Below are 17259 nucleotides of genomic sequence, written 5' to 3' on the forward strand. Positions count from 1 at the left end.
ATTGGTTTACAATATAGGACATTTTTGTTGTTTTTTTTAAGCAAATGTTCATTTTCACAATAAATAAAGGGTCACCGATGATAAATATATCTACCAGAGTGCGATTTCTACCATCATGCAGAGATTACCCCTAAAACTTTAGGTTTAGAATTTTTTAGATATATTTGTAAATGTTTTGATGTTGCTAAAACTATATTTACTACAAAATTTCCCTATGAAACCACCTTAATTTATTTTTGCATTGTTCAAAAATCTGTACTTGAAAATTCAATGGAGAAACATTAAACCTAGCCAAAATCTGATATCCTTCAAAAACGATACATTTCATGTATTGTGTGATCAGATGATAGAAAATCCCACATCAACACAGCATTTTAAAAAGTTTTCAGGTCATAGGATGCCCAACATGTTGTAGGCATCAAGTATACTGAAAGTACAGGATTTTGCTGTGTTTTCATGGGACTTTCTTTTATTAGATCAAACAACAACGGAAATCGGTATGCAGCAATAAAAATACGTTTTTGTATTGAATTTTCATGTGAAGATTGGGTAACAATGCTAAAATAAAGGTGGTTTCATAGGAAAATTTTGTGGTATCGACGATAAATATCAGATATATTTTGAACAAAATTTTTAGTAATATTTTAATAAAAATTTTAAAAGAAGGAATTACAAATAGTTTTACAAAATTCTATAACAAATATTTTTGGTAGTATAAGCCTATTTTATGACAACATAACACTTTCTGTACATGTACTTTTATTAGGCCTACCCTTCTCGGGCCCCGATACTGAAACATTTCATGTAAGAGTTAACAAACGTGTTCTGAATTGGTTCTTGACTTGAGAACCAGTCAAGTGACTGATTGATGAATCTCGATGGGTAGGCGATACCACTGTGATTTTTGCGACAAATCTTTCGCTGATAACCCAGTTCATCGTAAAAATCATTTGAAGGGGGTTCAGCATCAACGGAATAAAAAAGCTCACTATGATTCTTTCAGGTATTAGATTACAATCAATTTAGAAAGTATTATAAAAAGTTTAATGATGTACACATGTAAACATTATCATCATTGAGGTGAACAAGTCAATAAATATCGGCAAACCACAGGTGTTTATATTCGGTTTTTCGTATCCTCCTATAGGAAAGACCAAATTTAACCCCCTCGTTTCCCCAAATTATGTTCCCACAGGTTTAGTGTTCTAAATTCGCCATTTCAAACGAACATAAAGTGATGATAAACACAGGATTTTGACACAATCTAAGCGAACTGGTGCACACTATTTAGGCCTGCTATATATACCAGTTTGCTCACATTGTGTCAAAACCCTGTGGACATAAATTGTTTATGTACTAAAACACCTGTTATAGGAACAGCTCGCCTGGGCGAGTGCAACATACTAAAAACTATATTGTAATATTTAAAATGTATGCATATTTTTTTTTTATCTTCACTCACTTAACATTCTACATTAGAAAAAACTCTATGTCATTAACAAGTGATATCAAATACATGCATTGCAAAGGGAGGTAGGGTGGGTGGGGATCTATTGCATGACTTGAATGACCTCATTACTTGTGCATGTACACAAGTAAACTTTGATATGGATAACTTTTTATGACCAACAAAGATATAAAGATCAACATTCAAAAGTATGAATACACAATAAATGTAATATATAGAGTATATCGAGACCTAAGGCTGAAGCACTTAATTTGTGGCAAACTAGTTTTTCTTTGAATGTAAGGCACATGTGCTTGAGTGACTGCGTGAATCGTTAAGTGTTTTAAGGTAGCTCATTACACCAAAATTTTGTTTAACGGCTCGTTAAAACATCTCTTATGAAGTATGATTTCACCATTGAAAAAGTGATACAAGCTCTCGAATATTTCATGTGAATTTTTTTTTTTAGATTTTTCCTGTAATGATAAAAAAAGGTGTTTTTTTTGCATAAGAGATTGTAGAGTCCAACTTTCGCTGTGATTTGATGCATTACATTAAAATCTAATCTAATAAAAGGTACCTTAAAAACTCAGATATAAACATTTAAATTTTTTAGAAATTTTTTTTAATGAAAATTGAAAACATTATTTGTTATAATATTTTTTAAATCTACGGATGAAATCTTCAAAAAACATGTCAGATAGAAACATACGTAGGAGGCATGACAAAATCAAGACATGGATGGATGGATAGGTATTACTTTTAGTACAGTCATGTAATATACATGTAACAACAATGCAGTTTCAGTCAATGAACATGAGTCTTAATAACATTACAGGTTTTAAATGTACAGCTAATTTTCCTAAATATTTTACCTGTCACCTGAGTGACCTGTTGCTATCGGTTTGCATCTGTCGTTTTTTGTTGTCCATTGTGCCTTAACAATTGAACATTTTTATCTTCTTGATAAAATATTTACCATCTCCAATATTCTTTACAAATTTGGTTTAAAGCATCTTTGGGACAAGGGGGACATAAGTTGTAAATTTCAGGACTCCTGCACCCCCTGGGGCCTTAGGGGTGGGGTAAAAACTGTCAAACATTGACCAATTTGCTGAAATCTTCATCTCCACAACCACACATCTGTAAGAAAAACTAAATGTATAGTTATGTAGAGCAGGAAGGCCTCTACCAAAATTGTAAATTTCATGATCCTCAGGGTAAAGGTTCTGACTCCAGGGTGGGGCCAAACTTTACATGCAGTGTTTCTATGTAAAACATTTAAATAACATCTTTTATAAAAAAGACTTCTTTTATGCTGTTGATATTTTATAAAAAGTAAATGCATATATAGGAAAAGCAGAGAGGGATTTACCAAAATTGTGTATTTCACAACTCTATAGGGAAGTTGACTCTTAGACTTGAAACCCTGGGGTTGTGAAATTCACAGTTTTAGGGTTGGTCCATGATAGTGATATATTGTTAATGTACCCGTAAGTAATTGTAAAGTTTTTCATCGGTATCAAAACTTTTGGGGGTGTTTGTGTTTTTTTAAAATAACAAATCTTGCTTTATACTGCAATGCTGCTGAATATTAAATTTAGAATTTGAGTAGCTTAGATATGCAGAACAGGAAAATTATTATAAATTTTGAAGCCCTTTGGGCTAGTGATACTTTTCATTAATACTCAGGTAACTGATAAGGCCTGTGGGCCTCATGTTAACTTTTAGTCTCTATATGACAAAACGAGTACATGTAATATCAAAATACACAGTATTTGTGAATTATATACAAAAAGCAGCAAGAGTCTGTGTTTCAATCACTTCTGCTTAATTGACATAGTTATATATAGATTGCATATAGTGAAAATATAACTATCAGGAATGATCACATGTAGTAATATGGACCACTGTGTATGTGAATAATCCACTAACAGCATGCTACAATCCTTTTCTTTTGTAAATCACACAGATACTTACAACGTGACTGTGAAATGTGAGGAAATCTACCTTTCATATAGAAAGAGAAGTAAACTTTTGAGATATATTAAATCATCAGTAGGTACATATCCGAGTACATTTGAACAAACTTAGAAAATATAGCAAGAGTTGGTGTATCGGGACAATTATCAGATCCATTCCCTTATCAAAGTAAAATATTTGCGGCAATATTGCTGCTATATTGCGGCAATATTGCAGCAACACATTTTTGTCGTCAGAAAACCTGATTTTGAGACAAGTGAAATTTTTACTTAAGGACATGCGGGACGATGTGGCCAAAAATAACTCGTCAATGAATATTTTTTCTTTTTTTCATGAAGCACCATCGGGATGTCCTATACAATGTGTATAAATTTCATGGCCACTTTCTAGGTATACAAGGGAGATAATAAGCTGTGAATTACCCCCCTTTTCGAAAATTGTGAATTTACAAGATTATTCCGATTTTCAATTCAAAAAAATAATTTGATGGAATTTTTATCTATATTTTTACAATAATTTTAGAATATATGTAAAATATAAAATACATAATAATAAAATGCTTAAACATAACCATATAATAAGAAATTGGGAAAATTTAAGGATTTGGGGTGGAAATTGGTACTCAAAAACAGGGTAGTCCAGATACTAAATGAAGCACTGCTCAAAAACTTGTCAATGAATTTTTTTGCAAACACTGCAATTAAAAGCTATTCATATACCCAACTTCCTGTAGAAATATGAAGGGGGTGAAGCTAATCTTGATTTTGAGGTAGACGTCCTTGAATTTATACATTGATATGTTCACTTGGGGTTAGGCTTGGCGAAATATTTGTTATTAATAACTTTCAAGCTTATATTCTTTTCATGTACAACTCCTGTTAAAAGTAATGGGGGATGGGACAGTCTCAATTTATTTGCACTACAAAATAAAAATAAAAGCTCATTGTCAAAGCTGGGGGGGGGGGGGGGGGGGGGCAGCCTAATTCTTCGTGCCTGTTTTGAAATACATTGTTAGAAACTATATTTGTTTTGAACCTATTGAAATATTTAGAATTTTCATAATTATGGAACAAAAACTGAGTTAAATTTTTTTTTTTAAATATACATGTACATGTATATATTAAACATGGCTTCAAACAAAACGTCTAGTCTAGCTCTGAACAATACGTCTTCTTTCTTTCAAACCACGGGTTATGTCTAGTTAACGTCAATATGAGCTAAGTACTACTTCCTTTACTAGATCAACAGCATTTCCACGGCCATGGTTGCTAGTGTCGCTTGACTCGATCGTCTCCATGCTATTTTTCAAGGTATTTATGTATCGCACATGTTGTGACTTTGCACCTTTTTCTTTTTCACATGTCTGCTTCTCGCATAAATTCCGACGTGTGTCATATTTTTTAAATTAGTTACCATTTCCGCAGCAGTGTTTCGTAAAGTTAGTAAAAATAATTTGGAATATGAAATAGTTTCAGAGATAAAGCGTACTTATATTTACATGAAAATGCTTGCAAAAATTAAACATTCCTAGTATGGACGTTAATATTTGACCAAAAGTAACGATTAACGTCATGGGGGGGGGGGAGTATTTTTCGCAAACAAGGATCGATTATAAAAGCACCTGAATAGTTTGTACGTTTCCCAAGCAAGATTCGGAGAAATGTGTGCCCAGTTCTAGTTTCACACTACTATAGTAAATATCAACAAACGATCATCATCTTACACTTACACTGAGTCATTGTTTACAGACAGTTGACTTTCTTTTTGTAAATGCCTAGAGATGCAAATTGCATGTGCATGTAGGAGCGATTTCGGTGACTTGTAGGCTATACTATCAAAATTATTGTGGCGCATACTATACATATATATAATATATGCAATGTATATATATGAAAAAGAGACTTGTAATCACTATGAAATAAAATGAAAATTATCATTTGACAAGAATTCATTTAACAGATTTACACAAAACACTTGACAGCGGTAGCAAATTACAACAAAATATGATGACATTTTCCCCGCAATACAATGTCGTGACATACTTTTTTTATTATGACGTCGTATAGTGTGTCTGTACAGTATTGTGATTTTTCTCGGGAAGCTTAACTACGCTGCATCCGGTTCTAAATTTATAATAAATTCGCAACCATCACGTGATCATCGTGCCACATATCCTTTATGTAAATCATACAGATACATTTTGAACAGTTTTGAAAATAGAAATTGCAATAAAGGTGGCAGAAATAGAGCTATTGATACAAACAATCAAATTGTTTTTAGTTTAAAGAAAGGTTACACAAAAAAATCATATTCTAACAATTCATCAACCATACAATCTTGTTAGATAAATAAGGTATCAAAGAATTGACAATAAAGAGCAATTAATTTGAGAGCAGACTTTTCCTCAAGGATATATTTCCTGGGCTGTTAAGAATTGACATGTGAGTAGGAGAGGTCAGAGCGGACATTGTGTGCTACCTAGCCTTGAAGGTTTAGCACTTTAAATTACGTTACAAGAGGTAAGGAAAGTTGCAACATCAATGTCAATATATGAAATTTGGGACAAAGGTTCGGAGGAATCTCACATTTGAGTGCTTCATGCTGGTCATTATGCCTCAAAACCCTGTGTTTTTATCAACATTCCAATTTCAATCTTTGAGTGCCTCATTTTCAATGCAGACAAATTAAAGGGTGTAAAGTTTCTGGGATAAAATCGTGTGGTGCCTGTGAGCATTGTGGGCCTTGGGTCTGTACTAACCTTTATCTTTAAAATGACTGATATACATATAACAAATAGATTTTATTTCATATTTTGATAATTTGATACTTTTAGAAACCCAGAAATTGTTCTTCAAGATGAGCTTTCCAAGAGACCCTGCAAGAACTTCCTTAACACAGGCACATGTAATTTCATGGACAATTGTAAATTCTCACATCTGACTGATAACAGGAAGGCTGAGCTAGAGAAACTAGTGGAAGAAAAACAAAAGGCCAAGGGAAAGAGGAAGAGTGATTTGTTGGACGAGAGTGACCCAGAAAAGAAGCTGTCAGAATGGTTATCAAAAAGGTATAAAAAGGATGAACAAGTTCATAACAAAGAGGAAGAGGACAAAGAGGAAGAGGCCCCCCTTTTACCAGTATATGAAATTCCTCCTCATGTGGCTCAGATACCAAATCCCCCTCCTTCCATTCTGCCCCCTCCACCAGATGTTCTTCGGGGATTACAGTTTGTGGATTGGGGTTGACCGGTAACTTGCCTATGTGTGTTTTACATTGTATTTCACGGTGAAATAAATTCCTAGATGACTTCCTGAGAATTCGTCCTTACACATGTCTAAGATGTGAACTGGATACATCATCACTGTGGGAATGAACTGCGTACTGCTACTGTCCACTTTAGAATTACATGAACAGCAATTGCCAGAATTCATGTCTAGAAGCTATGACCCAACCGTTAAAATAACCAATCGTATCAATGGAGCAAAATATGTGATTAACATGTTGATGAATTTATGGATGATTAAATCATAGATAACATGGGATGAATGAAAATGATTAGGCAAACTGTGAAAGTTCTGATGTTATTATCGATAAACCTGCTATACAATATATTTGTGGTAATACATGTGTTTGGGGGATAATGCATGTATTTATGATAGTTACTTTGTTTATGCATTTGGACTCTGTTGGTAGAAGTTTCTAATAAATACATGTACATGCAAATCTGTAGTCAACTATAGTATTCTATTTTCGATGATATATATACATGTATGCCTGTCCATGAAGACCATTACAATATCGTATGGAGTTTCCATTCATATATTTTATGGGGAATATCTTGCACACTGTGAAACCTTTGATTTCATGGCTTTAACCAATGGAAGGGAGGTATGTCGAGTCCACTAGTAGCTTTCAGTAATGTCGTTTTGGAACATTGTAACCTTTGTGTGGGTTATAACATGAGGCCACATCGACGGAACAGAGTGAAGAAAATCATTCTCTCACAAGAGGGCACATTACACAAGCTTCGCTGTAAGGGAACTTGCACGGCACGATACAGTGGAACTCTTCACTGTCAACTAACACAAAGCAAACCGAAGTTGCACACCATTTTTTTTCTTTCATGATTTTAAAGGAAAAAATATCTAAATTGTGTCTGTTGAGGGATTGATGTAATTTTTGTAACATTACAAATTTACCACAAAAAATAGAAAACATTTAACAAGCACGATCAGTGAGACACCAGGATATATGCTATGTGCATGTTCACAAGCACTGGTTAAGAAAATAATGAATTTGGTCACCTCTATTGATGCATAATTATTTTTTTAATAGTTGCTGGGTAGGATGAATTAGGAGTTGAAATAGTGACTGGGAAAGTAGTAATTTGTTTTATTTGTTGATCAAGGTATATATACATATGTATGCTGTACTATTATTAATGGTACAAGCTACACTTGCATGATTTATTTTGAAAATGCCATACATTGAAAAAAAATTTATATGCCCATCTTTTGATAGGATATAATAAGCTATGTCATCTGCCCATCTGTCCGTTTTTGTATCCATAACACTTTGTTTGGGTTATGACGTCTATATACATGTACATGTATGTACCTGAGAAGAACAAAGTCGTAGTTTTGTGGAAAAGCAGATGTGTCATGACCTTAATCCAAGGTCATGCCTCCAAGGTCAGTGTGAACTTTGTTGAAATTGTTTTTGTGTGACTTGTCATTTTTACAGGCTTTGTTGCATTCAATGCTCCTCATGAGGTGTACTACTCAGACCCGCAGCATTATTTGGTGATTCATGTAACAAAGGGTAACTCTTGCCAATGAATAACTAATACTATAGGTTATGAAAAACTTATACCACAAAAACTTCTACTACTAGATGCATAATGACAGGTGTTATCTAGTGCTTGTGGGACTCGTGGTGAAATTTAGTGGTTGTATAAGAGTTGTCTCCCATTCACCTGATTTAGTCATTGATATTTATACACATAAGAATGAAACTTGAATCTTGTTGAATTTCAGTTTTAGGATGGCTTGTTGTTTTTTTTGTTAGTCAGAGAGATTAAATCCAAGATATTTAGAAAATACAGGTTGCTGGTATTCAAGGTTGAAGAAATCAGATTAAATGAAGTTGGTTAAAAAAAATTAAAATTTTTCATTTTATGTTCGATAACGGATGAGAGTGAGATTTTTATGTAGTGGTTTTATGACTGTCACTTAAAGGTCCTCACAGACTTCTTTGTTATTGTAGAAAGGACAGATCGTCCTAATCTACTAAACGTCAGTAGTTTAATTTTATTGCAGGACATGTGATGAGCACCCAGAAGATAGTTATGTGGAGTTGATGGTATCAAGTGGAGACGAGATGCATCCACCGGCAGATGAAATCCGGAATTGGTTTAGAACTGACAGATGGACGGTGGTTTTTTAATTGTCAATAATTGTCATCATTATCCACTCAGACCTTGTAATTTACAAGTGATTCATTTTCCTGAATTTATTTTATGGGGGTGGGGGGACAGTTTTCAAAAAACATTATTTTACTAAATTACAATAAATATATTTGTATATGTTTATAAATCTGCTATATTTGAAAATTATCAGACAAAAGTGTTTGCAGTAAAAAATATATGACAACTTATATGATAATTTAATGTTTGTAACTCGGCTGGACATATGTGTGTATTTATTAATGTTTACATTTCCAATTTTTTTTCCTTTTATATTTTAAGCAATTGTTATGATAGCCATTTCCTCATGAATGCGCTGCAGTTGTGGACATTGTGCATATAAATCTTGATAATATGGTACGTACTTCTATTCTAACGGCTGAAAATTCTGACAGAAATGAAAGTAAAAATATGATTTTTGACAGAAGGTTTGAACTACAAGGATTCGTGTTGGCATACTTTTATGAAGCTCTAACACACTTCATGAAGTATGCGGACATGAAGTGTTGCAGTTCATACCATCATGTATTTTCAAAAATATAATTTGTTAAATGTATAAACAGTGATCAGTTTTGTTAATTTTGGTGAACCAGTGTACCCATTACTGTGCCTATATATGCCATATGAACAAAATATCAAAGCAGAAAATGTTGCAGACTTGTGAAAGTCCTTTCCAGGTTTGGCAACTTCAGATCATGGGACACTTCTATGGTTAAACGTTTTAAAGATGTTGCCTTTTTAAGTAAGTGGTAGAAAATAAGAATTCTTGGTAATCTTTGAAGTCCTGATTGCAAAGAAAACCATGTTCACAAGTGACAAAACCAGTAATTCAAACACATAATTACAGACCCCGGGGTGTTAATGTTACATGCTCAAAAGCCCTTAAAATAATGAATAGTTTTTTGCATGTGATTAAGTTACATTTAATGAGAGATGTTTCACAGTGATGTGATATTAACATTTAAAAGAGTTTTTTGTGATGTAAAGTTAATCGTTGATGAACATTTCTTCCCTGTTTTGTTAATAATGTTTGCTTTCCTGAAGATGTTAGGACCTCACACTATCCGATCCTTATAGTCATTATAGGGCATGACTAGTAACAGTCTGGTTCTGTGTTTTATGTTACTTTGTCTGTAAACAATCGAACTTTGCCAGAGCGATTGAAGAGTTTTACAGTTTGATGAGGGTTTAAGGGAAACACCCCCTAAATTTCACTAATTGCTGGGTGATGGTCTGACCCCACACATGCAGGTGCACAGTTGAGTTTATTTTAATTGCTTTGCAGTTTGATTTTATTTGTCAGATGATCAAAAACTGTAAATGGTTTATCACATGTATGGGGCATTATATCTCATTTCAAAAGAGAGTTATGTCGTCTCCTTCCAACTTTTTCAAATCCTATGACAGTAGAATTTATAATACAGTGGAATTCATGCTGCATAGGTAGACTTTGCAGTGCATGTAATGTTTTGACATTTTTTGGAAGGTTATTCTTTACAAAGTTTTTCAAAAGCAAGGGGTTTACAACTTTGGAATATCAGGATTATTTATTTCAGGTTTTAAAAGGTAGAAATTGAATGGCAACTTTTAAAACATCAATCTCCTTAAAAAAAAAAAGCAACAAAAAGAATCATTCAAAAAATTTCATTTAGGGCAAATGCAGAAATCTCAACCTATGTAATTAAGTGATGGCATCGGAGCCATGCAGAGGTTAGGTCCCGCCCTTTGAGTAATGATGTTTATTCAGCGAAGTTGAGTATGTTTGTTAATGGTCAACATATTGTCTCAGTCAGAAATATTGAATAAATTTTAGTGAGATTTTCAACAACAACAAAAAAGAAAGAAAGAAAGAAAAGCATTTGATGACAAAATTTGTTGTTTCTTCATTTTTTTTTTTTTGTACAACAAAGTCAAAGGCTTCATTGTTGTAGAATGTGCTTCTGTATGATAATTCTATAACTAATGCAATCTGAACACATTCTAACACTACATGTATGATACATGTAGTGTTAGAATGTGTCACAAAATGTAAATCTGATAGAAAAACTATGAAAATGAACGGGATCGGTACCACCAGATATGAACAATATCTTTGTGTCAAAAAGTTGCCAATTGCCACCAAGGACAACTCTAGCTGATTTTATAAGCAGATTACATTTTTCAGAGAATATACAGTGCACATAAATATAGATTGACTGTTATAAACAATGCATTAGTAATATGGAAGAGGATATGAATGTTGTTTTAAAAGGTCACTTTCTGAACCCCTGATGGAATTAACTGGAGACACCATGCGATGGTTAGAGATTGTACCAGTTAAATGGAAGCATTGAACTCGCATTTGGTGTGTCATTAGCTTGTCCTGGACCCCGTGTCTTCCTGATAGTATCTATATAGAACTTCATTTTCTACACGACTCATCCATATGGTGGTAGTTTATCTTTTGATTTTAGAGTACTGGAACAATTTTGTTTTGATGTGTTGGAAGAGTTTTGCTTTTATTGAAAAATTATTGATGGTTTCTGCAAAAACACTGGCATTTTTTCAAAGATGAAATTTTACTTTGAATTATATATTTTTAGGAAAATGATAGTCTAATTAAAATTAGCCCCTACGTTTTATTATTTGTTATGCTTGCAAATGGTGTTTTTTTATCAAAGAAAATAAACAAAAGACAGAGTCTTAATTAGGTAAAGACATATTATATGTAATCATTGTTCTTTTGTAATAAAAGAAAACATGTTTAAACACACAGGTGTTTTAAATTTTAATGATTTTCAAATATTATACAGAGTATTGTGTGAACTGAACTGACTTCGGGGAAGTTGTACATGTATTGCAAAATCAATACAAATAAAATTCCTCGATGCTTGTAACAACATATAGCATTTTTTATTTAATGCATAAAGTATTAATCATAGAGAAATCAAGAATACAAACACACAGACTAAAGCTACCATTTAAAAAAGTTTAATTAATATTAAATTTTACATAGTTTGTTTACAAAATGTCAGGAAGCAAAATTCCCAACAATACAGCAACGCAAATGAATAACCGAGAGAGGGTGTGTGTGTGTTTGATTGATTGTTTGCTGTTTTCCACCACACTCAACAATTTTTAGGTCACCTGAGTAAACTCAGGTGACCTATTGCAATTGGTTTTCGTCCGTCGTGCGTTAACAATTGAACATTTTTAACTTCTTCTTAATAACTACCAGTCCAATTCTTTTCAAAGGAGTAGGTACAGTTTCTAAAGTCATTTGGCCCAAAATATCGATGATTTCACTTGGAGCTTAAACCCTGACATTGAAATAAGGAATAGATTAGCAAACCCAAAATCCGCTCAGTTTGATCAACAAAATGATTTGTGTCATATGACGAGAGCTAGAAGTTGGCATAAAATTGCAGAAATGCCATTTTCAATGAAAATAGCCACAAATTCAGGGGTTTTCCTTTCAGAAAACATACAGCGCCTGTGTCGAGCAAATTCATATTCAAGTATGTTTTTCATCTTAAAATAATACACAATATATATCATTTTCATTTTGCTCGACAAATGCGCACATCTTTTCCTGAGCAATAATATGTATGACATTTGGCAGTTTTCAGGCTTATTTTGAAAAAAAGGAGGGAAATGTCTTATTCATGATGTCATAATGCCATCCAATTAGGAATACCATAATGATTTTGTTGACATAGTATACCTGGCATATATTTTACTTTCTTAAAACGCTGATTAAGGTTAATTCCAGACACATTTTATAGAGAGAAATTTTTTGGGCCTTTTCATGTATACAATCGTACCTTGTTCTTTGGTATGAAGCATCATTGGGACAAGGGGTACATAAATTGTAAATTTCAGGACTCCTGGGGCCTTAGGGGTGGGGCAAAAACTGCCCAAAATTGACCAATTTTCAAAAATCTTCTTCTCAAGAACCACACATATGTAAGAAAAGCTAAATGCATAGTGCTGTAGAGCAGGAAGGCCTCTACCAAAATTGTAAATTTCATGATCCCCGGGGTAGGGGTTCTGACCCCAGGGCAGGGCCAAACTTGTTATGTAGTGTTTATGTGGAAAACACTTAAATTACATCTTCTTTTTAAAATGCTATTGATACCAAATTGAAAGTAAACAGATATTTAGGAAGAACAGGTAGTCCTTTACCAAAATTGTAAATTTTATTATTCCAGGGGTAGGGGTTTTAGTATCAGGGTGGGGCCAAAATGGTCAGTTATTAAATGTGTGAACAATAGACATTTTTAATTTCTTCTTGATAACTATAATTCCAATTCTTTTCAAATTTGGTATGAAACATATTTAGAACAAGGGGAACATAAATCATAAATTTCAGGATTCCTGCACCCCTGGGGCCTTAGGGGCGGGGTAAAAACTGCCCCAAAATGACAAATATTCAAAAATCTTCTTCTTAAGAACCACACACATAGATAAGAAAAACTAAATGCATAGTAATGTAGAGCAGGAAGGCCTCTACCAAAATTGTAAATTTCATGATCCCTGGGGTAGGGATTCTGACCCCAGAGCGGGGCCAAACTTGTTATATAGTGTTTATGTGTAAAACATGTACTTAAATAACATCTTCTTTAGTGCTATTGATACTAAATTGAAAGTAAATAGATATTTAGAAAGAACAGGTAGTCCTTTACCAAAATTGTAAATTTGATGATCCCAGGGGTAGGGGTTTTGGTATCAGGGTGGGGCCATAATGGTCAGTTATGAAATGTGTGAACAATAAACATTTTTAACTTCTTGATAACTATCATTCCAATTCTTTTCATATTTGGTATGAAACATATTTGGAAAGGGAACATAAATCGTAAATTTCAGGATTCCTGCACCCCTGGGGCCTTAGGGGCAGAGCAAAAACTGCCCCAAAATGACAAATTTTCAAAAATCTTCTTCTCAATGACCACACACATTTAAGAAAAACTAAATGCATAGTTATGTAGAGCAGGAAAGCCTCTACCCAAATTGTAAATTTTATGATCCCCAGGGTAGGGGTTCTGATCCCAGGGTGGGGCCAAACTTGTTATACAGTGTTTATGTGTAAAACACTTAAATAACATTTTCTTTAGTGCTTTTGATACTAAATTGAAACTAAATGGATAGAGCAGCTAGTCTTTTACCAAAATTGTAAATTTGATTTTCTCCAGAGTAAGGGTTTTGACCCCAGGGTGGGGCCAAACTTAGTATATATAGTCTTTATGTGTAAGTTTGCTGATACTGTATAAAATCTAAGTGCATACTTAGAAATAGCAGAAAAGGATGTACAAAAAATGGTGAATTTCATAACCCAGGGTTATGACTTTAGGATGAGTCCAAATTAGTCATATATTTTGATGTTATAATATTGATACACCTATTATTTAAAGCCTTTCATCAGTGTATGCACTTTTGAGGGCAATGAAGTTTTAAGAACACATCTTGTTTTCTACTGTTGCTGAACATTAGAATTGAGTGTAGATATTCAGAACAGGAAGTTTTTTCTAGATTTCATAGCCCATGGAAGTAGTGATACTTTTTCACTAGTATTCAGGTGACCGATAAGGCCTGTGGGCCTCTTGTTCAGTTATCTGGTGGCGCCCAGTTTTTATTGGTGGAAGAGAGAACCCAGATACAATGTACCTGAGAAGAAACATTCCGCAAGTAAACTGGGAAAGTTTCGCACTTACCGGCTCGAGCGGGATTCAAACCCGCACTAACCAAAGGTGCTCTAACCACTCGGCCACGGAGGTCCCTTTGGAGAAGGGGGGGGGGGGATAACGTGATAAAAAAGAATCTCCCATGATTTGTGATTTGATATGATTTTTATCCAACTCGTCGATGATGTGTGTTTAATATCCCCTCACCAAGGCTCGAGGATAGAAAACACACAACTCGTTGAATATGAAATCATATCAAACCACAAACCATGGGAGTTCATATATATGTCTGTAAAATTATTAAAATAAAACACTATGATTAAGACATGAAGCGGAGGAATGTTTATATCAGCCCTCTGTAGTCATTCCATTTTATCACACTCGTCAAAAGTCTAATATTTCCTGGTATTTTCAGTCTATCACAGTGATGCACCGTTGATGATAATATCCAATTGCCATGAAATAGTGAGCACTTAAATCCTATCAGGTATCATAACAGTTATCATCGGCTGGAAGGACGAGGTGACCCTATGCCATTGATTTGGAGCTTTATGGGTAATGTGCATATTTCAGAGCTGCTATATATATGGTTAATAATTCCAATAAAGTTGTTCTGTCAATCAGAACCAAAGTTAGCAGCTCCCCGTCTCATTATCCATGGAATATGGTGAGTGAAATGAGTACGTGTTAGTATGGTAGGAAACTTGGCATGAATTTAATGTGGTGATTATCACTTTTAAGGATGAAGTTGCAAATGCTCTCGGATAATGAGCCAGCATTTTCTTTGGTGTGTGATTTGGTCTCCAAGAACAGTTCTCCATTGAAGTGAAAACTGTGAAAAAATTAGGATATGTGTTGGCAATATATTGGAGAAATTGGTCCTAGATTATTGTATTTATTTGAAAAAACTATTTTTTAAAAATTATTTGCTAAATAAAATAATACTTAATTTTGGTGATGTGCATGAATCCTGCTGTGTTGAACTCGTCGTCAGAGGACTACATTGTTCTCTCTTTGTTCCTAGTCCACATATAGGGATCTGAACACATTGGTCATTCTTCCAGTGGAATATGGTGTAGGTGCTAATGATGTCTGCTGCTTATTCAGGTGGGACTCTTCCTCACTATCTTTGGGGACTTTTATGACACTTTTAAAGTGACCCTATTTCTCACCTGTCATTGGACTCCTGGGGGAACTGTGACCCATTCACCTTTTGCCCTATGTGCTTAGTATATAATTTCTTTCTGTGGTAAGTATATGATAGATGATTTTTCAAATATTTTAAATGCATACCCATTGCACTTGGTTGCAGATAACTGCAGTTTCATTAACATCTGATCAGAATAAATCATTCCAATATGATTAAGAAATTTCAACTATAAAGACTTGATATGATCAAGGGAAGCAAATTAATATCACATTGAGAAATATATCGTGGAAAATTCCTTCATATAATCTGAATAGATGCAATTTAGAAAAATAAACTTTTACCATTTGGAAAATATTATAATATATATTATACATGAACAGCATACCTAGGTTTGTAGTAGGTTTTGCAGATGATCAAAGTTAAAATTTGTGTAAAACACCTGCTGTTCTGTAATTTTGTTAATGTTATTTCTATAATCTTTTTACATATAATATAACTGAAGCAAGACAAATTGAGCTAAGTTGTTACTTTGCCAAAAGGTGGCATAATTTCTTTCAATGATGAATAATGCTTTTTATGAGCTGATGTTATCAATGTAGCAATACTGAGCAAACTTGCTTTTGATGTCGTTAATTTTGAAAGTTATAACTCAATAAAGCAATTAATGTAGCATTAAGATGTCAGTCATTGACAAGCAAATTGTGTTTCCTTCATGAAGCTAGTGAATGCAACTGCTTAATATTCATAGTATTTACTTGTTTTTATGACACAGAAGGATCATGTATAGGTATATTGCTAGACTTTAATATATGTATTGCTAGATCTATGTGTTTGGTAAATCCTTTTTTAAAGAAATTCAGTGAATAAAGAATTGTTATGAAGAGGAAAGAGTATTTTACAAAGATATTTTGTATCACTGCTGAAGCGAAGAACATTTTAATGGTCTGATACAATGACTTTCAATTTTTGGAAGGAAAATACTGAGTCTCTATTTTAATGAAGGATGTATAACCTTCTAATGTTACAAAGTATTCTTGTTTTTGTTTTTTTTAATAAGATATTAATGGTAATTTTCCAATGTAATGTTGCAAATGTTTGACTTTCTCTTGATTTTGAAATTTTTGATGAAAAAATGCATATTTTTAAATCAGTTTTCCTTTTCTATGAACATATCATAGAACAGTTTCCTGAACAAGATTTATATTGTTGCTATACTTATTCTTTCAAAGATGTGTCATTGGTAGAGATATTTCAATATCATCTTCTTCATGATGTTCTATGTAAATTTCTGGTTTTTGTCACATGAAAACAAGATATTTAGAATTTCAAATAATTCTTTGAATTTTCTCCTTTTAAAGGGTCACTTTAAGAAAACTCTGATCATATATTATTTTTGTGTATACTATAAATAAGCTGTCTTAAACACTTAGGGTACAAGACTGCCAGTCTGATAGACTTGGCTCAGGCACCGTCCCTTGGTACCCTCTGTGCTTGTGACAACATTTTATAATATTGTTTTACTTTACTTCCCATATAGCACATTTATTGTACAGTA

The 17259-nt window shown here is 33.5% G+C and overlaps 2 protein-coding genes across 2 annotated transcripts in view; both read left to right on the forward strand.

Annotated features, from left to right (window-relative positions):
- Positions 1-285: 285 nt before the first annotated feature.
- On the forward strand, positions 286-7153 carry LOC125679347 (zinc finger matrin-type protein 5-like). Its single transcript, XM_048918503.2, has 2 exons — positions 286-1003; positions 6264-7153. Exons 1-2 carry the CDS (start codon positions 879-881, stop codon positions 6673-6675), a joined length of 537 nt encoding a protein of 178 aa, XP_048774460.1. The 5' UTR covers positions 286-878; the 3' UTR covers positions 6676-7153.
- A 1908-nt stretch (positions 7154-9061) lies between these two features.
- Positions 9062-17259, forward strand: part of LOC125681192 (protocadherin-11 Y-linked-like) — a 36759-nt gene continuing 28561 nt past the window's right edge. Inside the window, exon 1 of the mRNA XM_056157224.1 lies at positions 9062-9251. The gene's annotated coding sequence lies outside the window, so the exon portion shown is untranslated. The remainder of the gene's footprint in view (positions 9252-17259) is intronic.

This window comes from Ostrea edulis, chromosome 2, assembly GCF_947568905.1.
Source record: "Ostrea edulis chromosome 2, xbOstEdul1.1, whole genome shotgun sequence".
Lineage (NCBI taxonomy): Eukaryota > Metazoa > Mollusca > Bivalvia > Ostreida > Ostreidae > Ostrea > Ostrea edulis.